The sequence below is a fragment of the Natator depressus genome, chromosome 1 (assembly GCF_965152275.1).
Source record: "Natator depressus isolate rNatDep1 chromosome 1, rNatDep2.hap1, whole genome shotgun sequence".
In the NCBI taxonomy this organism is placed as follows: Eukaryota; Metazoa; Chordata; order Testudines; family Cheloniidae; genus Natator; species Natator depressus.
Genome location: NC_134234.1, coordinates 25,276,966 through 25,301,863, shown reverse-complemented (window position 1 = coordinate 25,301,863; position 24,898 = coordinate 25,276,966). Strand labels below are relative to the sequence as shown.

Sequence of the window (24,898 nt, the reverse complement as noted above, 5' to 3'; positions counted from 1 at the left end):
ACTCTCTGGAAAGGCAGGCTTGGAAATTATTAGCAAGGAAACTGCTGTTGTTTGTTCCCACTATTTCAGGGAAACAGGACTTTGCATACTTTTTTTTTTGTAAATAAACAGGATTGCACCAAAGAAATATCTGACTAATATAATCAATTTCTCCTCCTAACAAATACAACCCACAAGACCCCAGTTATTGGCTGGTCGCTTCTTGGGACAAAGGGGCAATAATACGAATGTTTTCAGAAAGGGAATTTTTGCCTCAGAACACATTTATTTAATCAAAAAGCTAAACCTGCTTCGTGACAAAACAAAAATTATTCTGGCAAAAGCTAAATTAGTTCCTAAAAATTACAGCAACTGATCCAGGCCCTTATTCAGCACATGCTTAAGTCCCGATGACTATTGTCTTCAATGGGCCTTATGCACGTGTTTAAAGTTAAGTGCATACTTAAGTGCTTTGCTGAGGACCCACTTAAGAAAACTGAAACATTACCATGTGACTCAGATGACCAGTCATGCAGCACAAATGGGGGATACTCACACAAATACTGTGAATAATTCACAAACAATGATAGCTTGATATTTGTTTACACAAACAATTTATGGAACAATTATAAATAATGGCTGCATTTGTAAAAAGCAAGGTAATACCCAAACACAAAAAGAAATCAAATTCTCTGCATAAATTTGTTTTTTGCAAATTGTCAGCCTGGCTCTAAATTATGGATAGAAATATAAAATGTTCTCTGACAGATGTGAATAGGGAACTTTTTATTATGTGAATGTTAATCACATCATTATTTTGCTTCCCTCTACTTACACTGCTTTCTGCTCATCTTTTCAGGAGTGACTAAGTGTAAATCAAATATTTAAAAAAACCTGTTCAGTTTGATCTCTGTTAATGTTAACTGCAGGGTTTCATTTCCATCTGCCGCAGAGGAAGCCTTACCTGTACATTTTAATGAGATTGCGAATGACCTGGATGACCAAAACTGCCCTGCGGAATTTACGGAGCCACTATAACACAAAAGGAAACACGTTTTTGTAAACAACTAATAAGCATGTTTGTTCCTGTGAACGTTCCAGACAACTTGTAAGTAATGGCTGCTATAACTCAGCAAGGTATGCAAGGTCATGTGATCAGACCACGTGTCTCTGGACTCCATCTTGGGATGTCAGTGTTTTTCCACAAACTAGTCTGGGAACCAAGTTATGAAACAAAGGGTTCCCACCATATGCTAAATCTATGTAAGGCAGGGAGTGACATCATTGGTGATGCTACACTCCACACACAAGAAGACTTCTGGAAATACCTGAGGAAAAAGACTGAACTGGGGGAACTAAAGGGATTTCTAGCCTGTGTATGAAGACCTGAGAAACCCAAGCTGTAAAACTAAGGCAGCTTGTGCCTTAAGGGTCTGCCTGTACCATCAGTTAGGGTGAGAATCTGCTATTCAAATTCCATCTTTCTAGTATCTTAGACTTAGTTTGTGTTTTGTTAATTTGCTAGGTAATCTTCTTTCATCTGTTTGCTATCACTTATAATCACTTAAAATCTATCTTTTGTAGTTAATAAACTTGTTTTTGCTTTATCAGACCAGTGAGTTGGAGTGAAGTGTTTGGGAATCTTAGCTCAGAGGGGCTGTTGCATATTCCTCTCCACATTGAGGGGGAGGTGAACTGGATAATAAATTCATACTGGTTGGGGTTTCGACCAGGGCAGGCCAATACCGCTCTGGGGTCCTAGGCTGGGAAGCTGGGGGTTATTTTGGCTGTAGCCTCTCTATTGTTGGTTCACATGCAGTGGCTGGTCAGAGAGCCTGCATGTAACTGCAGCTGGGTGTGTCCCTACCTGTGTGTATGCTGGTGGAAGTGTAAGACCGGGAGCATGTGTTCAGCTTGTCACAGCAGCATAGTGTGAGAGGGATCCCAGGCTGGTGGCTCAGAGGGCTCAATGGAACCCCAGTTCCAGGTGGCACCCAAAGGGAAAAGAGTCACATCCGCACCCCCAGCCAGAGCCCTCACCCCCTTCTGCACTGCAACCCCGTGACCCAACCCAGTGAAAGTGAGCGAGGGTGGGGGAGAGCAAGCAACTGAGGGAGGGGAGATGGAGTGAGCAGGGGCAGGGCCTCGGAGAAGTGGCGGGGCAGGGACTTGGCCTTGGGGCAGGGGCGGGGCAGGGTGTTCAGTTTTCTGCAAATAGAAAGTTGGCAACCCTAACAAAGGAATGTAGAAGAAGTAGATTGCAGAATCAAGGCTTAAGGGTAAATGTGTGGTGCTATAAATTATTTTCTTATTAATAATAATGCTGATTAATGATAATTGATTATTATAGTCATTCCAGTGGGAGCTGTGCTAAGGTTGGAAGTCTCTATTACATAATTTTCCATCCTGTTTTCCATTCCTTTGCAGAGGGATACTTGCCCTTGTCAATAATTTTTTTGCCTGCCAAGTAGTGGCCTAACAGCCAGAGCTGAAATAACTAACAGTGGTGCCATGACTAGATTCACAGCATACGCGTGATGCATAGGGCCGGTATAATAACGGACAAACACAATAAAATTCTATAGCAGGTGGTATTCAGTTTTTCGAATGTGATTGTATCTGCCTTTCAAAACCATGCCCTCTCTGAACTGAAATGGGACTTGGTGTGAATTCATAATTATTATGGTAACAAGACTAGGCTTATCCAAGGTGTCAAAGATAATCGTTGGGGTAATGAGATTTTATATGAGACATTTTTTACTGTTAAAAAACAAGCTGGTCTCAGCTCTTGGAGGTGACCAAGAGAGACATTTGAAATGTACACATCACAATGTGACCTGGTGACAGGGAATGTGAGCAAATTGGGCTTTTTATGTAATGGAGACACGAACAGCTTAATCAATCTCTTAATTGTGGGAAAAAGTGATTGCATTTTTCTGGGGTGATTTAATACATTTCGTAACCTGTTGTAGGAGGGTTGTTTGTACAGACCAAAAAAAAAAAAACATATTTAACTATAAATAAGGGGCTCTTCTGGCACAAATAAATATGTCTCTCACAGATAGTGGCAGTCCAGTCACATTCTTATAATAGTATAGAGACACAATCATCTTTCATTACTCTACACCTGCTGGCTTAGAGGCAGTCTAAACATTGCTTTTGTAATATTTGTTTAGGCATATGTGAATTGATAGTCCCACCAATTTGTATGCTTGCTTTTTACCTATAATGAGACAACCTGTGCTGGACAAATAGGGAGAAAAAAAGATGTCTATGCTTCTTTTTAATTTTCGAATTCTGAAGTGTCTTTTTGTTCAGTCATGTTTTTGTACTTTTTTGTTTACTAGGATTTCTGGTCAGCAATTTTCTATCAAAATGATTTTTCACTTGAAAATGCAGTTTCCCCAGGAAAATTTCTATTGGCTGATTTTTTTTTCTTACAGGAAGATTGAAACAATGTATTTTGTATCAAGTCAGTTAGACCCAAACTGAACAAAAATATTTTGTTTTGAGTCAATTTGACATTAAACTACATTTGCCTAAAGTGCTGTGGATGGAGCCTTATGGGACTTGTAGTTTGGGTACATCACTCCCTTATTCTCTCTTACAGTCTGAGCTCCTTGGCAAGACTGTATCTCCCATCATGCACTTCAGTCTCTCCTCTGACTGAGTCATGTGGTGCATCATAGGAGATGTACTTTAGCAAGAGAGCCCAGTCCACAGGGAAGAAGGGGGACAAAAGGCACCCAAACTACAACTCCGCTGAGGCACTATGAGGCGGAAGCAATTTAATGTCAAATTGACTCAAAACAAAACATTTCTGATTCAGTTCAACACACTGAAATGAAATGTTTTGATTTGGGACTATTGAGACATTTCATTTTGATTGAAAAACTGTCAGAATGAAATGTTTCGACATTTCTAAATCAAAATTTTTCTGAACTCTTCCTTCTGTGAAAAATTTTGATATTTTGACTTGTTGTGTGATTTGGTATGAAAACAAATGTTGAAATACAGGAATCTCCTGTGAGATGGAAACTATGATTTTCCACTCAACTCTAATGGGGACATTTTATTTGTTATTCTCAAGCATATCTCCAAAATGTTTGTGAATTCCAAATGTTTCACAAATCATAGCACAAATGATTGTACATCTGAAAATTCAAACCACAGGTTTTTTCTTCCTTATTCTTTCCTTTTTAAAAAATTGTCACCCAATCATAGAGCGGAAATGATACCACATGACCAATCACACACCATGAATAATAACAAATACTAAATAATCAAAGTGAACTATTTGCAAACAACATTTTATCTGAACATTATTCATCATAACTATTTGGCCAATACTTATATAAAATGAGTGCATCACAGAATTCAACATTAATTCACAAATGATTTGTTAACTAGAAAAAGTTATTTTCATTATGAATATTATTCAAAGCAAGCAGTTTGACAATCTTTCCTCAATAATGTTCCTTTAAATCTGATTCACACTTGATTTCATTTTATTTTTGATCATAGATGGTGTTTACACCCAAATTAAACCCTAAATTACTGCTATGCAATCTCATGAGATTTTTAAAACCAATTATTTAAAAGCAAAATAAAATCCAGTCATACAGAATTTAGTGAGACTAATTAGTTTCACTTTCAGACTTTTTCATTCCCATGCATTCTCATTACTGTTTATTATTATTATTAACATTACAGTAGTGCTTATAGGACCAAAAATGCGATTGGGGGAGCTATTGTATTAGATGCTGTACAAGCATTTGAAATACAGCCCCTCGCCTGAACAGTTTATAATCAAACAAACATGACAGACCAAGGTTGGGAGAGGTGAAGTGCTCAACCAAGGTGTGATGCAATGGGAATATTCTGTAATATTTATATAAATATTGTGTCTACCTCAGTTTCTCCTATATGCTGAAGGGACCTCACAGCATGAAGCAGAGGTGCCGCAGGCTCCAAAATTTGGTCCAAGGAGGTGGTGAAGCCAAGTGGCTTACCTTTACAGTGTGACCCTAAGGGGTCTGGCACACTGAAGGGGTCCTCCCAGGAACCCTTGAAGAGTACCGGACCTGTGGATCTGTGACACAAGGTCACAGAGAAGATCAGTGGCAAAACAAGCAACACAACTCAGGCTTCCTAAGTCCCTGTCCAGCACTGTCTTCATTAGACCATGCTTATCCTCTTGGACACAGCTTTTTCATGATAGCTTAAATAACTACTCCTCAAATCCCAGCCCTCCACAACCCCTCCCCAAAACCCCCAACCCCAAGCATAAATTACAGCAGAATAGCATAGCCTCTAATGCCTATAGTCAACTGCAATCTCTGTCTAGGCTTGTAGGATATGGTTTACCCAGCCACTTATTAAGGGATTCACATTCCCACATGCGGCTATTGACTTCTATGCAGTAAGAGAACTCTCCAAAGCAGAATGGCTTGTTACCTATACCAGCTAGATTGTAGGACTACCATATTTACAGGAATACCAGGGTCTCAAAAAATTCTGGTAAGGAAGCCTGACTGTCAGGATGGGCTGAGATCTCCATGAAGTCCACAAGGGATCTCACTATTGTGACCTAATTAACCCAGATAGTGCTTACATACTCAAATCAAAGGCACTTAGAGAGGACCCATAGACTGTACACCAACCAGGTTTGCAACCAGCAGTTTTTCTCCATAAAGTGAAAAACAAGTCTCCCATTGGATAAGCCAGCAGTGCCCTGGTAAGTTCTTTTAATCTTCCCTAATAAATGTCACAAGTCATACATATGAATGTTTTTGAACAGTAACCTCAACCTGGACCCAGTGAGATTATTACTCATAGCAGGAGTGGGTTGGCCCAGGTGTCCCAGAATGCTGTGAGCATCTTGCCTTGCCTGTATGTTTGTCTTTATAGCCAAGCAATAGTACTGGCCACTTATCAGCTAGGCCTCTTCTGTGCCCTCCACTTGCTCCACTACCTTGTCCCTCCCTTGGTGACAGCTGTTCTGGTGCCATGAAGGGAGGGAGGGAGGAAGGAAGGAAGGAAACCATACCACAGAGAATCTAGGATGGACTTAGAAAGTAAGTTGTGGCAGAAAATGATAGCTCTGTTGAGTAAGGGGAAGGATGGTCCAGTGATTAGAATATTAACCTGGAATTTAAGAATCCTGGGTTCACTCCCCGGTTCAGCCACAGACTTCCTGGCCAAATCACTTAGGCCAGGCTTCTCAATGGATATTGTTAGGCATCTAAATCCTTTTGAGGCTCTGTGCCTCATTTCCCCATTTGTTAAGTCGGGATAAAAGCATTTCCCTACATCACAGGGTGTTGTGAGGCTAAATATATTAAAGATTGTGAGATGCTCAGACACCACGGCGTTGGGTACCATATAAATACCTAAGATAGATAAGGTGGGAGATACAGTAGCATGCTTGAAGGCCAAGGGAACAGAGCTCTGAGAGAGGTTTTCACAAGGAGCTGATGCACTGCTGTGCCCAGTTCATTCCTTGATGCGCATCTGTCTTCCACTGTAACTGGGGGAGGGGACAGAAAGTGTGGGAAGAAATCGGAGGAGCTAATGAATAGGCAAATTTTCTTTTTTGCCTAGGTGCCAAGAAAGTAAAGTGAAAGGACATCAAAGAAACAAGTAAGGAGCTTGTCTGAGGGAAGAGAGAGTGTTTCAAGTGGTGAAAGTAATTTAGTTTGACATCCGCATTCTACATTTTATGGGGACTTACTGGAGAGAAATGCACAGAGCTTTTACTGGCTTTTATTTAAGTACGTACTGTGTAGGCAGTTTAGAATACATAGGCCAATTATGGGAGAACACTTGGTGTATATGTGAAGAACAATTTAGATTAAGACTAGCTGAGTATTGAGTTAGGAAATTGGATAAGGTGGGTACACTGTGTTAATCTATTATTAGAAATGATGACTTCATACAGTCTGTTGCCATTTCAGCATATGACTGGGAGGGGACTTTTCTAATCCTTTACAATGCAGCTAGATTAAGGATGTTTGTACTGTCAATTTAACAAACACCAGGGTGGATGACATACGGACTCAGATGTGGCCATTCCTATGTTGTAGCAGTAAACACACACCATTGGTTGATGTGAGAGGGCAGGTTCCTCTCCCACCCCAGGGTCCTTAACAAACAGTTTTTGACACCTCTTGCTTATCAATATCTCTGTGAGTCTTATTAATGTCACAATCCCCATGCAGTACTTCTAAATACATTGTCCTTCAACCCTCAGTCTTTTCTCCAAAAGAGAAAAGAAGCAATCTCACCAGTCAGAAACCTCCCTTCCTATGGACTCTACCAGCCCCTCCTCTTTCCTTTGCACTTCCTTCTTGTACTTTTAACTAGCCTCCCCAGCTGGTGGGATAATTAGCTCCTTAGCTCCTCACTGTCCCCGTCCCCCCCACCATCCCCATCTGCTTAGGCAATTAAGTACTTTCCTCCTCCATCAGGCCTTTTTTCCTGGTGGAGCTAATTAATGTTTAAGTAATGAGCGTGCTGGGTCAGCTACTGGCTCTCAGCGTTTCTCTCACACTTGGGTCTTCAGACAGGTGGCAGACCTGAGAAAAGCCTGGCTCTTGACTTGCAGCATGCACTCAACTGAAAGAGTTCCTGAGGTTCTTCCTCCCTTCTAGTAGGCTTTGCTGTCTCTCCAGTGGCAGCCTGCAGCTCTTTACCACGGTCTGCTCCAGGCAGTGTGGGACTTCTGCTGTATCCATGCAGACCCTATCAGGGCAAGTCTGGTCCCTTGCACTAGCCCCACCCTGAGCGAGCTGTGCGGCACCCTTTCAAGCTCCATCTCCATTGCTAGCATGCCCGGCAGATGTGGCTGGGCAGAGCCTCTTGGGCTCAGAGCTGCTCCTTAACTCTCTGTTCCCTAGTGTGGGGTTTGTATACCCCCTCACAGGGGGTTACAGCTGGATCTAAAAACATAAACCTCTACTTGCTTGAACTAAAGGACCAGGTCTATTAGCTTGGAGGCACTAGCAGACTTATAAACCTCTCTGTGGTCCAGCCAGCTGTGTGGGTTATACACATTATGAGCTACCTAAGAATTCTGAATTCTCAGAGGCCAAAAACAACGGAAAACTCCTCCATTTTACGTGCACATATGCTGGCCAGCTTGGAGACAGTGGAGCCCACTCCTGCCACTGGAAGGGGAGGTGGAGGGAGGTTCAAAGCAGTGATAGGGTGGTGGTCCCCTGGGAACCAGATGGGGAAGCTGTGGAGCCTATTGTAAATCATGAGAGGTGATTATCCAGATCAACTCACACTTTCTGTCCTCCTGGCTGGGTATAGGAACCCTGGTGTTGCTGAGGAGGGAAGATCTGATAAGGGCTGCTTAGGGATCTGACAGCTATCCCTGGGGTCAGCAGCAGGGACTGGGTGTGACGGGATCCCCGGAATGCAACCTGAACTATGTGACCGTTGACCCCTCTGTCTCACCAGCCTGGGCTCCCTCTCACACTGTGATGCCGTGACAAGCTGCAAGCCTCTGGCAGGTACTGCATTTACACAGACATCCACTGGAAGGGACACACCCAACTGATCTACCAGCCACTCATGAACTAACAATAGAGAGGCTCCAGCCAATTCCCCCCACCACCTCAGCCTTGCACTCCTGGACTATACTGTCTTGCTCTGGTCAGAAGTCTGATCAGTATAAGTTTATTACCCAGTCTGCCCCTCCCTCAATGTGGAGAGACATGCACCAGCCTTGTCAACTGAGCTGAGGTTTCCCAAGCACTTCACGGTTTTAAGTAAAGTATAAAACAGATTTATTAACTACAAACAGATGGATTTTAAGTGATGATAAGTGGTAGGCATAAAAGGTCAGAGATAGTTACAAAGAAAATAAAAGATAAATGCACAATCTAAATCTTAAACCTTATTGCACTAGGCAGTATTTAGATCAGCAATTTTATCACCCCACTGGATGTTACAATTCATAATACTCAGGTTTCCCTCTTAAACCTGGACCAGCCTTCTCAGATGAAGTTTTCATCTTCTCAGCATTCTCGTCGCTTCCAGCATAGGTGGGGGAGGAAAAAGGCAAAAACGTGATGCCAGTCTCCTATTTTATATCTTCAAGTCCATGTGCCTAGAAGACACTTGCCCAAATACATCCTAGTGGGCTTTGCTGAGTTACTGAGCTGGGCAATCCCCCTGGTGTGGTCTTGTGCTACTGAATCATGGAGTTGAGCAGTCCCCATTGTGAGGTGCTTGGGCACTGTTATTGAATTGTAAATCCCTAGATTACAACTCCCCTGCTGATTAAGGGTTATTGAACACCCTCTTGGGCAGGGATCCTTTGTATGTCACTAGCAAACGTACAGCATATTTCAGTAATAACTATACAGCAAAATCTCATCACTTCATATACACTAATGAGATATGTATTTGGACAGAACAATGAGTTTCATCAGATCATGACCTTCCATATGATATCGTACATGGCATGTGTCAAATATAAAGGGAAGGGTAAACATCTTTAAAATCCCTCCTGGCCAGAGGAAAAACCCTTTCACATGTAAAGGGTTAAGAAGCTAGGATAACCTCGCTGGCACCTGACCAAAATGACCAATGAAGAGACAAGATACTTTCAAAAGCTGGAGGGGGGAGAAACAAAGGCTCTCTCTGTCTGTGTGATGCTTTTGCCAGGACTAGAAAGGAATGGAGTCTTAGAACTTAGTAAGTAATCTAGCTAGATATGTGTTAGATTCTGTTTGTTTAAATGGCTGAGAAAATAAACTGTGCTGAATGGAATGGATATGCCTGCTTTTGTGTCTTTTTGTAACTTAAGGTTTTGCCTAGAGGGACTCTCTATGTTTTGAATCTGATTACCCTGTAAGGTATTTACCATCCTGATTTTACAGAGGTGATTCTTTTACTTTTTCTTCAATTAAAATTCTTCTTTTAAGAACCTGGTTGATTTTTCATAGTTCTTAAAATTCAAGGGTCTGTGTTCACCTATGCAAATTGGTGAGGATTTTTATCAAGCCTTCCCCAGGAAAGGGGATGTACGGTTTGGGGAGGATTTTGTGGGGAAAGACGTTTCTAAGCGGGCTCTTTCCCGGTTATATATCTGTTAGACGTTTGGTGGTGGCAGCAATAAAGTCCAAGGGAAAAAGGAAAATAGTTTGTACCTTGGGGAAGTTTTAACCTAAGCTGTTAAAAATAAGTTTAGGAGGTTTTCATGCAGGTCCCCACATCTGTACCCTAGAGTTCAGAGTGGGGAAGGAACCTTGACAGCATGCTTTGTGTGAAATATCACAACCATGTATAAATGATGAATATGGGGGATCCAGAGTGCTGCTTTGAGGCACAGAGGGTCACACTGGGATTTATTTAGGATTAGCTGAGAGTTCTGGTTGAGCCGTCCACTTTCTCCAGAGCTTTTGTCTCACTAGAATGCTGTCTCTCCTCAGCCTTCAACTCTACTTCCTTTCACTTTAGGAAAATGTCCCTGGCTTCTGATATGTTCAGAAGTCTCTGGTGACCTTTCCCAGTCTCCACTGGATACTTTCCTTGAATAGGGTGGCTTTTGTTGCTATGACAATTGAAGCTAATTTCCAGAGTTCCAACTAGAAAACTTAAGGTGCAAGTTTGTGGCCTTGAATCACTATCGCACATAGGACTGTATGCACATGAGCCTCCCCAGCTTAGCAGGGATGTATCAGCACAGCTCATAAGCAAACCTGAGCTGTAAGTTACATCTGTGTGCTCCAAAAGGAGGGAGAAAACATATCACTAATGGAGGACTGTAACTACACCAGTATCCTATCTGAACAGCCATCCATTGGCAAATGTACACAGAGTCATCACAAACTGAGAAATAAGAGGTACCATTTAAGGCATGTATTTTATTTTATTAAGGTTACCTGATATTTCCCATTATAAGATGTTCTTTTCAGTTGTTTATAACTTTGCCCAACTTTAACCCTTTGAAATGAAATTTCCCATGCTGTGTGTCTGCCTTAGACTAAATTATTTCTGGAAAATTTCAGCCAAAATGGTTTAGTCATGTCCGAGAATGAGGCTAAGGAAAAATACATTATTTTTCCCATGTTAAAAAATGCTGGTGACCTTTTCTCTGGAATTCTTTAACACTCCACATCCCCTGGAGCAGAGACTAGAAATGTGGCAGGGAAGTGGCCCTTGTGGCAGGGATCTGACTTTTGCCATTCCAATATAAATCTAATCAAATTTGTTCAAGTTAGAAGCTTTTGAAAAATTGGTGTCCGTACATGTTTACAGACTTGCTAAAGCTTCCCAGCTACATTCCCCAAAGATTCCATCTGCACTGGGCATCCTCCAGCCTGGGCTGAGCAGGACTTTCCCTGAAATTGCACCTTTGGGCTGCTGTGGGCTGGAGTGGGGCTAGGCACTGGAATTGAGAACAGGGAAGCTGTTGCTCTTGTTCTCACAATGACCCTCTTGCTGGGCCCAGATAGGGTGGAAGAAGAATCTGCCTGATTTGACTGCTGAGGGGACAAGAACTGGACTGGGAAGGGGAGGAGAATGGGATGGGGGAAAATAGATTGGAACAAGAAGCCCGGGTGGAGGAGGTGAGGCTGGTGGGGAAGGACAGTGAGAGGGAAACTGGGACTTGGAGATGGGATGGTGGGGAGACTGGGAGCCAAGGAGCAGAAACCGGAACTTGGAGCCAGAGGGAGACTGGGACTCGTTGGACAAGGAGACTGGATCTGAGAATCAGGGGGGAAACTGGGTCCGGCTGGGCAAGCAGACTGGAACTGGGAGCCAAGGAGCAGAAACTGGCAATAGGAACTAGGGAGAAAAATGGGAGAGGGACTGGAAGCTAGTGGGGTGGGGAGACTGAGATAAGCTGAGGACCCAGGGAACCTGGGACTAGCTGTGCAAGGAGACTGAAACTAGGGAGGAAGGAGATGGGGGGAGAACGAGACAGATTTGATGAGGAACAGGGATGTGTAGGGAGCAGAACGGACTAGCAGGGAAAAAAGATCAGGGACAAGGGAGCTGGCAGGAGGGGAAGAGACACTGAGATTGGACAAGGAGCCCAAGGAGAAAAACTAGGACTGGCAGCAAGTGCGGATGGACAATGTGAGCCGGGGTGGGAGGGCATCACTGGAGGTCGTGGGAGGAAAGAGTCAGATCCAACAAGGAGGGGAGAACAGGGATTGGCTGGGCAAGGAGACTGGGGGCAAGGAGACTGGGGACAAGGAGCAGCAGGAGTGGAGGGGAACTGGAAATGATTGGGCAAGGTGACTGGGATGAGAAGCCTGAGGAGAGGAAAATGGGACTGGCTACATGAGGAGAATTATACTGGGACAAGAAGCTAGGTTGGGGAATACACAGGGACAGGTTGAAGTGGTTGGGGTAGAAGGGGTCCAAGCTGGGGGGAATGGGCAGAAGTGTCTGTGCCCACAATAAAATATAGTAATTAAAGATTGTATCATAATGATATACAGAAAGGGTCCAAATAAAGGTTGCTCAGGCAAGCTTATCATGTGTATGTGCCTTACAATATAATGGATGGATCCTGTGGTTAAGATGCAGGCTCTGGGTTCTGCTCCCAGCTCTTCCACAGCCTTCCTGCATGACCCTGCGCCAGTCCTTTAGGGCCTGATTTTCAGAGGTGCTCTTCACCCCATAGCACCCATGGACTTGAGCTGCAAGTCCTCAGTATTTTTGAAAAATCAGGCCCGAGACCTTTTTTTGTCTCCGCTCCCCATCTATAAAGTAGAGATACGACTACTTCTCTTCCTCCCAGGGGTGCTGTGGGTATATCCTTTAACACAGGGAGGTGTTCAGAGACTATGGCCATTTGCATCCCAGAAAAGCCTAAAAATAGAGAGAATAAAAATTAACTTAAAACTTAGCAAAAAAAACCCCAACCTTTTTATGGGCACTGGTAACAATAAAAACCAATCATGCCTGCATCCTCCATTAGAATATGCACCCATGACCTAGCAGCCTTGATTGTTTGGCCCACAGAACCATAAGGCTCTGAGTAGAAGTGCAGATCAATGCAATCATTTCCTGACTTGTCTCTGGGTATGACAACTGACAAATCAGCTTAAACTCACAAGTGCTTATTTTGGAACAACACTCAACGGAGAAACCCTAATGCATTTTGCAATCCCCAATCACATGGACTGGCCATTCTGCTCACCTGTATCTCCCTTTTTAGATTCTTGTTGACCACTTAATGGCTCAACTCAGGGTCTGAGTAGCTGTTTGTATCCAGAGATCTGAAAAGGGATGGAAAATCCTGCAAATAAAACTTCTGGGATGCGTCAAGCTGGTGGAGTTTGCAGGTTCACAAAACCCTTGAGCTATTTTTTAGGTTTGAAGAGTTTGCAAAAACTAGTTTTCATTTGTGAACCTCTCTCAACTTTTTCAGGGGTGATTCCTAAAAAAGGTATATTGTCCTAGCTGAAAGGAAGTCTCCGATACATGTGTTGCTTAAGGATGGAACTCCTTCACCACCAAAATTAGACTGCTGCAAATGGATACCCTATATTTGGTGTCATTCGTTAAAACTGTTCTCTGCTCCCACTCTGTTCTTTTATTCACTTTCTCTCTAAGAGCAAGAACTCTACAACTTTCAACCTGAGCTTTCAGATTTATAATCTGAGTAAGTTTGATATTGATCCAAATGAGTTTTACTGATCCATAATAATAGAGATTTCTCAAGTCAATTATACCGGTAACAATGGTTCACTGGCATCAAACTCTTTTGTAGCACTGGGCTTCTGGAGAAGCAGAAGGTGCAGTAGGACATAACCCAGGCAGCAGAGTTGGTGATACCCTCACCCATGCTGCACACCTGCCCTGCCAGCCCCAAGGCTCTGGGTTGGAATCTAATGGAGTGGGATGGCCTGGGTTCCCTCACCGCCAACCCACAGCGTTGAGTCACTAGGTGCTTCTGCCAATTGTGGACTTGCACCACTAGGTGCCACTGCCTACCCACAGACTCTGAGCCACTAGGCACTACTGCCAAACCACGGACATGAGCCACAAGGGGGTATAAGGATCAAGTGCTGCAGGGACTTGCATCACAACCCCCCATAAAATCCTGCCAGAGGTATCCATTGCATATGTGTGTGTGTGCACACGCAAATACATTAGATAGATAGATGATGTAATATAATCGCCAAGACAAAAAGCTTACATTAAATGGAGTTAAAATTGAGAGTACACATCAGTAGTTTATGGGTAAAAGATTTTAAGAGGATGTTGTAATTATCCCCAAACTGAGTACTATTATAAACCCAGGAAATTCATAATTAAAATTACAAATAAAAGAAATCAGAAGGATTTGTTAAGCTATGAAAACACCGAAACAATCCTGAATGCCCTACAGTAATGTAATAGAATAGCTATTGAGGCATTTTAGAGTCTGTGGTCCCAGATTCAGTTTAGCAGGAAAACAATATGAATATGCTCCATTCCTGTCCTATTCCCACGCTGTTCGCAGGCACCAAAACCCAATCCCTACTGGGGATTCGTAGATTCTAAGCCCAGACGTCTGATCTCCTGCATAACACAGGCTGCAGAACTTCTCCAAATAATTCCTAGAGCTTGTTTTTTAGAAAAACATCCAATCTCGATTTGACAATTGTCAGTGATGGAGAATCCACTATGATCCTGGGTAAATTCTTCCAGTGGTTAATTATCGTCACTTAAACACATGCACCTTATTTCCTTTCTGAATTTGTCTAACTTCAACTCCCAGCCATTGGATTGTGTTATACCTTTCTCTGCTAGATAGAAGAGCTCATTGTGATGCTGGCAGACCAGGTGCCAGCTCATGCCAAGGCCCCTAGGCCTCACCGAACACTGATAAATGCATAGCTGGAAACCAGTCTGGCTCACCTGTGTGTTCGCATTGTTAAAACAGATGTTTAAGTTTATAAGAAGGTGTTTAGTGTTTGGACTTTATGAAGTACTTGAGAATTGCTGCATGCATTAATCTCACTTACACTATCTGTATCCCATGTTAAGTGTTTCCTTTGCAACTATAAAAGTGCAAATGGAACCCCCTCCCACCACCACCACCACCACCAGTCGGGAGAGAAGCATTACCAAGTGTGAAATACTACTTTACTGCAAGAGGCGTCATCTGCTCAGCAAAAGAAGACCTACAGACACTAGATGAAATATTGTGGAATGTCAGTGAACAAAAATCTTTGTTGATAGCTCCCCCAACACCTACAAAGAGGGAATGTGCACAGACCCTCGTCCCATCACATTTTGAACTCTGGGTGAAGGAAATAAAAATCCCTGACCAGAAGGCACTGTAGCACTATGCTGCTTTGAATTTGGAGAGGGCAATATTTCTAATCTTAAGCAAGGGCTCCCCAAACTGCTTAACTTGGGTTAGCCATAAAAGGACATATAGAGCTTGCACACAGCAGTTCCTATTACCTTTTGAAACCTAAGACTGTAACTCATTTGTGAGAGTATATTTACCTGTTTTAACCTTGTAAATAACTCTCTAATTTATTTTTCCTAGTTAATAAATCTTTAGTTGTTTATTACAGAATTGGCTACAAGTGTTGTCTTTGGTGATAGATCTAAAGTACAATTGACCCGGGGAAAGTGACTGGTCTTTTAGGACTGGAAGTAATCTGAGTATTATTGTAATTTTTGGCGTAAGGGATCATCTATCACAAAGGCAGGCTTGGCTGGGTGGCAAGATAGACCGGAGTGCCTAAGGGGACTGTCAGTGACTCCATGGCAAGGTCACTGTAGTGCTTGAGGAGTTCACTCTAGATACTTGGTTGGTGGAATCTAATTATAGAACACGCAACCAGTTTGGGGTTTGTGCCCTGGTTTGTACCAGTCTGCCCTGAGGTTGGACCCACATTCATGAGCCACTCTAGACAGCTTGACACCCATCACCAAATATTTTTTCGCCATGCAGGTACTTACAGATTGTAATCAAGTTACCACTTAACCTGAATGTAGGCCTCAATCCCCTTTTGGGACCTATCATGGTGTTGTCACCTGTCGGTGGCAGATGTAGTGTGCATTGGATAGTGGCTCGTTCAAATGCAATACTGGGGCAGTTCCATTCCTCCGTTAATAAAATGCTGGTGGAGGCAGGCCTCTCTTTTTGGAATATATAAGTTTAACTCCTGTGGGTTTCTTCTTGTGAGCCCTGCTGGGTTTTCCCTGCAAAGCTAGAGGAGGAGCATGCAAATGTCTCCTACCTTTCCAATAGTGATTCCAGGACATCTTAAGCTTTTTATCTGGAACTGTGGGCTGTAGCTGCAATTGCCAGACCCTTGATATGGGTCAAGATTAGGATGCTTTCTATTAAACTCTCACAATGTGGGCAGTAAAAAAGTAACAGTGGAGTAGCATTACCTGGACTGCATGTCCTGTGTGCTGCATCTTCTACTCCAGCTTTTTTGGTAAAGGGATAGCTCATACAGAAATGTTTATGTTGTTAAATGTTCCTGGGCACCCGTAAAGAAACAGGACAGGCAATTGGACTGAGTTTAGCATTGCACCAAGAACTTTAAGCCTTTCATATTGTAAACTTAATGTTGCATGAAAGGGCCTTTTCGTATGGTTTTTAAAACTCTTTCTGTGTGGTGCAATTAAGAGATAGTCATTTGCCCCAGTTTGACAGCCCTGCTCAGAAAGGGCCTGATATTGAAATAGTAGGGATGTCAAAGGTCCACAGTAGGTCAGGGCAGAAGGAGGGATAGGAAGAGAAAGCTTGCATAGTGCTTTGCCTTACTATAGTTATCTCACCTTCTTTGTATGACAGTGTTGCATCTAGAGGCTCCAAGCAAGGTCAGGGCTCCATTATGCTAGGCACCATACAAACACATCATGAGAGACAGTCCCTGCCTTGAACAGTTGACAGTCTAACTCGGCAAGACAGAGATTGGGAAGGGAAACTGAGGCCAAGGCCACACAGCAGTTCAATAATAGAACCAGGTCTCCTAACTCCCAGTCCAGTGTCCTATCCACTAGCCCACCACAGTGCTTCTCTCTTTCATGCAATACTTAGAATCATAGAATCATAGAACCATAGAATATCAGGGTTGGAAGGGACCCCAGAAGGTCATCTAGTCCAACCCCCTGCTCGAAGCAGGACCAATTCCCAGTTAAATCATCCCAGCCAGGGCTTTGTCAAGCCTGACCTTAAAAACCTCTAAGGAAGGAGATTCTACCACCTCCCTAGGTAACGCATTCCAGTGCTTCACCACCCTCTTAGTGAAAAAGTTTTTCCTAATATCCAATCTAAACCTCCCCCATTGCAACTTGAGACCATTACTCCTCGTTCTGTCATCTGCTACCATTGAGAACAGTCTAGAGCCATCCTCTTTGGAACCCCCTTTCAGGTAGTTGAAAGCAGCTATCAAATCCCCCCTCATTCTTCTCTTCTGCAGACTAAACAATCCCAGCTCCCTCAGCCTCTCCTCATAAGTCATGTGCTCTAGACCCCTAATCATTTTTGTTGCCCTTCGCTGGACTCTCTCCAATTTATCCACATCCTTCTACTTACTTACCTACTTACATTATTAGGGCTAGATCAAAAGCTCACTGAAGCTAATGAAAAGACTCCCATGGGCTTCAGTGGTATTTGGATCAGGCCCGTTGTCCCTCTCCTCCCATGTCTGAGCACTGAATTCCTGCACCAATATTTATCAAAGAGAATGCGAAACACCCTATTAATTTTATGCCCATTAGTCTGATGTAAGATGCCTGATTAATTCTGGCATATTTGGATAATTCTATGCCATTAATAAAGCTGTAGCCTTTCCATTCTGAGCACAGTGCTACAGAATTACTGGGGAGCTGGCTTGGGAAGGCACGGATGCAGTGCCAGGTTTAATATTTACATCCTTAACTGCATTGTGAACTACATCTTTAAAAGCAGGAACATGTTTTCACTCTGGTTTTTCATTTCCCACCAGTTTATTTCAAGAATAAATAAATAAAAATACAATGTTCATAGGCTGTGGTGCCATTAATTTCAGAGATGGCATAAATCCTCTGAGTCAGCAACTAAGGTGAAGCCATGAAAACAAGCTCAATGATTTCTTCTCAGTTCTTTTAGGCAGGGAATAGTTCATGCCCACAGTTTAGCGGCAAAGAAGCTCAGCAAATTTATTAATGCGCCAGAAACTGGCAATCAATCCCTTCAGGTCAAAGATGAGAGGTACTGGCAGGCATCAGGGCTTAAACAGAAACCCTTCAGTAGGTCACTTGGTATTGGCTTTGGATTATAGGGATTCATCTCCTAAGCTAAAGGTTCTAGTTTCTCTCTCCTGCTCTTCCCAAGACCCAGACTGCCACTTCTTTTTAAAGGGAAAGGCTTTATAAAATGAGAACTGGATTCTCTCTCCCTCCCCGTCACCCTTGGATATAACTGACCTGTCTCATTGCAAAAGGAACAGCTAATCTATGACACAAAAAGAACCTAAAAAAGTATCTGTAGTGAAATAAAGTACCCTTAAAAGCTCACATCTTGGGAAGGTAAAGAACAATGCAAAGCACTTGACACTGTATTCTGTACCTGGCAGCTGCCATCCATTTGATTCCCAGGCAGTCCAGCATGTTCACACTCAGAAGCCTGTAGAACAAGGAACTGCGGAAAAAATGTCTCTTGCTTTGTGCTTTCTGTTCTGCCAGAATTATTGCCATTGCATTCCTTGTCGGTATCAGCTCTGTCATCTCCAGATTCTGTTTTATTCATCAGACAACTAAGAGCAGCCCAAAGAAAAAAAAATAAAGCTGATTGCAACTTAAAACAGGTACCCGTGGCTTATATTTTATGTGCTATTTTAGTGTGTGTGTGGGAGGGGGGGTTGTGATCACGTAAGAAATCTTTGCTTTCATGCTGGGACCTTCTAGCAGATGCAATTTATTTTCTACACTACCTGCATTCTCTAGTTAACAATGGCTGTAGATTCAAGCCTATTTACAGGCTTGGTATATTTCATTTGCTGGTGAAAGGAAGGACAGAATAAATTACAGGATGCTAAGAATTCAGTGGAAACCAGTGTATTGTATTTAAGATCATGAATTCTTTCTGAACAGCCTGGGCAAGGTGGATGGCACAGGACTAAACAATAGACACCACCTTAATAGGCCTGAAAACATGAGGAAACCCGGCACAAGGGTGCCAGGCCATACAGGGGGTTGCTGCAGACCACTGTGTGCTGTGCAGTTGAGCTCCGTGCTCCGAAGGTGCACTGAAGGGAAGGGGATTGTGGGTGAACCAGGGAGTGACAGGTGTGTAGACAGTGGGTCTGCTAATAGCATGGATCCACTGAATGACAGACCTTCATATGGCAGTGTGCAGCAGGCCTTCACATGCCTATAGCCCAAGGCTGGTACTAAGAGCTGAGGACAGCATGAATAGGTTCTCCATGATATGCTTTCTGAATGGCAGGGAGAGATTCTACCCCTATATCCAAACAGATCCCTCCACACACAGTGTTTTTACTCAAGCTTTGGGCTCCACTATGCAACTGTTACTCACATGGGTCATCCTACTGGTGTCTCACGTAAGTGCTCCCCAACATGAGTAAAGGTTGCATAGCTCTTTTTGTTTGGAACCAATATTTGGCCCCATGTGAATTACACTTGGACCTGAGGATTTGGGGGTGAAATAAATATGCATTTCCAACTGAAATCCATTTGATGGTTTTGTCTCACTCCCCCGGCCAGAACAGCAGCTTCAATTTGAGTGTGTCATTTTGTTTTGTAATTTAGCAAATTCAGTGGAAATGTACAAAGTTCGTTTTGGGAACACAAGAACGGCCATACTGGGTCAGACCAATGGTCCATCTAGCCCAGTATCCTGTCTTCCGACAGTGGCCAATGCCAGGTGCTTCAGAGGGAATGAACAGAACAGGGAGATTTATTGAGTGATACGTCCTGTTGTTCAGTCTTAGCTTCTGGCAACTGGAGGATTAGGGCCACAATTTTGCATGGGGTTGCATTCCTGACCATCTTGCCTAATAACCACTGATGGACTTATCCTCTATGAACTTATCTAATTCTTTTTTGATCCCAGTTATACTTCTGGCCTTCACAACATCCCCTGGCAACAAGTTTTGCAGGTTGACTCTGCACTGGGTGAAGAAGTACTTTCTTTTGTTTCAGAATAGCAGCCGTGTTAGTCTGTATCCGCAAAAAGAAAAGGAGGACTTGTGGAACCTTAGAGACTAACAAATTTATCATTAGTCTCTAAGGTGCCACAAGTCCTCCTTTTCTTTTGTTTGTTTATTATATTCATTGGGTGACCCCTAGTTCTTGTGTTATGTGAAGGGGTAAAGAACACTTCCTTATTCAATTTCTCCACAACATTCATGATTCCATAGTCCTCTATCATATCCTCCCTTAGTGGTCTCTTTTCTAAGTTGTATAGTCCCAGTTTTTAAAATGTGTCCTCATATAGAAGCTGTTCCTTACCCCAAATCATTTTCATTACCCTTCTCTATACCTTTTCCATTCTAATATATGTTTTTAGAGATGGGGCAACCAGAACTGCATGCAGTATTCAAGGTATCAGTGTACCATAGATTTATATAATGGCATTTGATATTTTCTGTTTTATTATTTATCCCTTTCCTAATGGTTCCTAACATTCTTTTAGCTTTTTTTGACTGCCCTGCACATCGAGCAGATGTTTTCAGAGAACCATCAACAATGACTTCAATATCTCTTTCCGGAGCTGTAACAGCTAATTTACACCCCATCATTTTGTATATACATTTGGGCTTACGATCTCTAATGTGCTTTACTTTGCATTTATCAACATTGAATTTCACCTGCCATTTTCTTGCTCAGTAACACAGTCTTGTGAGATCCCTTTGTAACTCTTCTCAGTCTGCTTTGGATTCAACTATTTTGAATAATTTAGTATCATCTGGAAACTTGGTCACTTCACTGTTTATCACTTTTTCCAGATTAATGAATATATTGAACAGCACAGGCCCCAGTACAGATCCTTGAGGGACCCAGCTATATTCCACTTTCCATTTATTCCTACCCTTTGCTTCCTATCTATTAACCAGTTACTGATCCATGAGAGGACCTTCCCTCTTATCCCATGATTACTTGATTTGCTTAAGAGTCTTTGATGTGAGATCATAGGCTTTCTGAAAGTCCAAGTACACTATATCAGCTGGAACACCCTTGTCCACATGCTTGTTGACACCTTCAAAGAATTCTAATAGATTGGTGAGCCATGATTACCCTTTACAAAAGCTGTGTTGACTCTTCCTTAACAAATCATGTTCATCTTCATCTTTGAGTCTGATAATTCTGTTCTTTACTATAGTTTCAACCAGTTTGCCTGGTACTGAAGTTAAGTTTACCGGCCTGTAATTGCCAGTATTGGCTCTGGAGCTTTTTTTTTAAAATCGATGTTACATTTACTATCCTCCAGTCATCTGATACAGAGACTGATTTAAGTGATGGGTTACATATCACAGTTAGTAGTTCTGCAATTTCATATTTAAGTTCCTTCAGAACTCTTGTGTGAATACCATCTGGTCCTGGGGACTTATTATTACTATTTAATTAATCAAACACCTCTACTTCCCCCTCAGTCTGGGACAGTTCCTTAGATTTATTAAGTAAAAAGAATGTCTCAGTGTGGGAATCTCCCTCACATCCTCTGCAGTGAAGACCAATGCAAAGAATTCACTTAGCTTCTTTGTCGTGGCCTTGTCTTCCTTGAGTGCTGCTTTAGCACCTTGATTGTCCAGTGGGCCCACTGATTTTTTTGGCAGAATTCCTGCTTCTGATGTACTTTAAAAAATTGCTGTTAATTTTTGTGTCTTCTGCTAGTTGCTCTTCAAATTCTCTTTTGGCCTTCCTGATTCTACTTTTCACTTGACTTGCCAGAGCTAATGTTCCTTTCCACTAAGATTTGACTTCCAATTTTTAAAGGATGCCTCTTTGCTTCTAACCACCTCTTTTGCTTTGTCATTTAGTCCTGGTGGCATTTTATTGGTTCTCTTACTGGTTCTTTTACTGTACAGTTTTCTATGTCCATTGGCAACGTGTGTGTGTGTATGTAACATCCTGGTGTGGTAAAGAAAGTAAAACGATTTCAGCAACCTGAGATGTTGAGCAAAGCTTAAGCCATTCAATGAAAAAAATACTTTTAACTCCCTAAGCTGTCTTGCAGGCCCTGAACTGTAATCAAGCAGGACACAAACAATCTGATTCTGCTGTCTCCTGTACTAGAGTTACACTAATGTGATTTCACTGGAGTTATTCCTGTCTTACACTGGTGCACACTATAGCAGAAGCAGATCCCAAACCTTGCAAATCAGGACTATTTTACATGAATCAAGTAATCTGCTAATGTGATGATTTTTATTTATTTATTTTTTTACCTTCTGATATCTGCTCAGGATTCACAATGTACTAGTCAGTCAAGAAACTAATTCACAGATTAAACAAACAGTATCACTGAGCACATTGCTAATCTCAGTTTACTAGCTAGCATGGTAACCAAATCCCCTATCATCCCTTACAAAAATGATTTAGGGAGATTAAATCTGACAGGACAGCATGGGGTAATTTGTGCTGTGGTTGCATGCACTAGACTAGTTTTCAGATAAATTCTCATTCCCAGGGCTTTTGAACACTTAGCTTTCAAACTCTGACACATAAAAGGAAAAAAATCATTTGAGAAAAAATGCTTTTTGCTTTTCTTCTTTCTCTCTCTCTTTTTTTTTTTTTTTGGTTTTGTTTTGTTAATTCCCATCTGAAGCAGGAAAAGGAAATGTAGATGGACTGCCATCTATTGGCATGTACATAAAATTCTCCCTTATAAAAACACTGGGAATTTGTAGCTTATGACTAAACATTATTTATACAGATTCAAATGTAGTTAACCCAACATCTGGATTTGTCCTTATGCAGTATTATTATTTATATAACCCTGTCAGTTTATGTAAAGATGAAAAGGAATTCAGTGGCTGGGGACAGTGATCGCTTTGGAATCTAAGGGCCAGGGATTCCGCTGGTTTCAATTGTCATAGCTCTATTGAAGTCAATGGAGTTTACGTAGTAGTATACAAGCTGAGGATCTGGCCCTTCCACAGAACAGATATATCACAGGCAGCAAACAGTGCAATCTTCCCTAAAAACCTACTTCTTTCTTCAACCTTTCCTCTTTGAACACCTAACTGACTATGTCTCCAAGCCTTCGTGTAAAGGAACTGTTGACCTGCATCATCTCAAAGTATCCAAGTTGCCTGAGTTAGACTGTAAATTGTTTAGGGCATGGACCTTCCAAAAAATATTTTTAAAAGCTGAATAGCTGGCCTTAGATTCCAGAGCTCTCACTGTGCCCAGCCACTGAATTCCTTTTAGTAACAAACCCAGAAGAAAATACAACATACCTGCTTTCAGGAGAGAAACCTTCCATGACTTACTTCTTCTGGCACTAAAATTGGCAGGTGTTACTACCTAAGTAAAACAGAATAGCAGTGAGCAGCAATAAAGCAGCTCAAAGCTGTTTACCAAGTTGATAGCTTGATGTTAATACCTGTTAGATCAGCATGGTAACAACCTCTAGAGTGTGCGTAATCAACAATATTATCAGAGTTTGAGTGCAGGGAGTAACAGATTCCACTGCTGACTGACAAAGGGAGAGAATGGTTTAAATTTACTATTTATTTGTCGTGTTGTGGTGTTGCTATGTCTGTGTTTACTAGGAAATAATATATAGCTTTCATACTCACCTGCTGTGTTACACTTCTTTCTTTGTCAATTCCAGGCGGCAAAGCAAATATTGTATAGCATGGATGATTTTCAAATAGTTTTTAACCTCTTCATTACTGTGGAATAGAAACCTGACCCAGTCCACATCACAGCTAACAACAATAATAATTACTAATAATACACTTAAAGCCAAATTTGAAAATTTGAAAATAATTCAATCATAGAAAGATATGCCTATTTTGTTCATCTTCAGCTCCCCCCTGTCCAAAAACAAACATTACTAAAAGCAGAATTACCTGTGCATCCATCTTCTGGGTGGCCATGGCTCCATTCATTCTGCTTTGTGCATAGATTATCCCTGCAAGAAACAGGAAGAATCTATGTAGGGTGGGGTGAGGTGCTTTGGGGCATTTAGGAATTACCACCCGGGGATCAGACATGTGGCCCTCTGATCCAGTTTCCTGTGTCTGACCATGGCTTCAAATGTATCAGTTTGCTTCAAATGAAAATGCAAAAACCTGGCAGCAGAAAGTTATGGAATAATCTGCCCAGAGGGGAAGTGTCTTCCTAACTGCATCAGTCAGAGGTTTTTGTATGGCGTGAGGCTTGATATCCCTCCCTTAACTTATTTTATCCTTCCGTGTGTAATTCTAGATGCTCTTGCCATCCATATAAATGCTCGGTCCTTTCTTGGAATCCTGCTAAGCTCTTGGCCTCAGTGCTATCTTGTGACAATGAGTTCCACAGGCTTCACATTGTGGGGGGAAAAATTCCCTTTTATTACTTTTGAATTTGTCACCGTCAGTTTCATTGAATGTCCTGATGTGCTCGTGTAACGAGAGAGGGTATAATAAAGGAACACAAAATTATGAATGGTCTAGGGAATAGATCAGACAATTCTCCATACCTTATCTTATTCACTCTAAGAACAGTCCCCATCTGTTCAGTCTCTTTTCAGATTGAAGTTTGTAATCATTCTTGTCACCTGTCTCTCTATTTCCACCCCGCTATATCCATTTACAGCTGGGGTGACCTACAGTTACACATTAGAGCCCCGAAGCTGCATTGACCTCACAGGCCCATGCAGACACCCAGTGGATTCAGTGCAAGGGCCTGCCCTCATCAAGCTCATTACAGGATCGGGACCTAATTTTTAAGCTCTTTTTAAGCTCTTCGGTGTAAGGACTGCATTTTTGTGATG

At 42.2% G+C, this 24,898-nt stretch overlaps 1 protein-coding gene across 1 annotated transcript in view; it reads right to left on the bottom strand.

Moving 5' to 3' along the window:
- The window catches only part of LOC141981079 (cyclic nucleotide-binding domain-containing protein 2-like), a 125,109-nt gene extending 101,074 nt beyond the window's left edge, over positions 1 to 24,035 (bottom strand). Inside the window, exons 1-4 of the mRNA XM_074942883.1 lie at positions 23,994 to 24,035; positions 23,376 to 23,442; positions 18,521 to 18,707; positions 944 to 1,011 (exon numbers count right to left, since the gene is read on the bottom strand). Coding sequence (XP_074798984.1) covers positions 944 to 1,011; positions 18,521 to 18,707; positions 23,376 to 23,401 — 281 coding nt within the window. The 5' untranslated portion in view covers positions 23,402 to 23,442; positions 23,994 to 24,035. The remainder of the gene's footprint in view (positions 1 to 943; positions 1,012 to 18,520; positions 18,708 to 23,375; positions 23,443 to 23,993) is intronic.
- Positions 24,036 to 24,898: the final 863 nt, after the last annotated feature.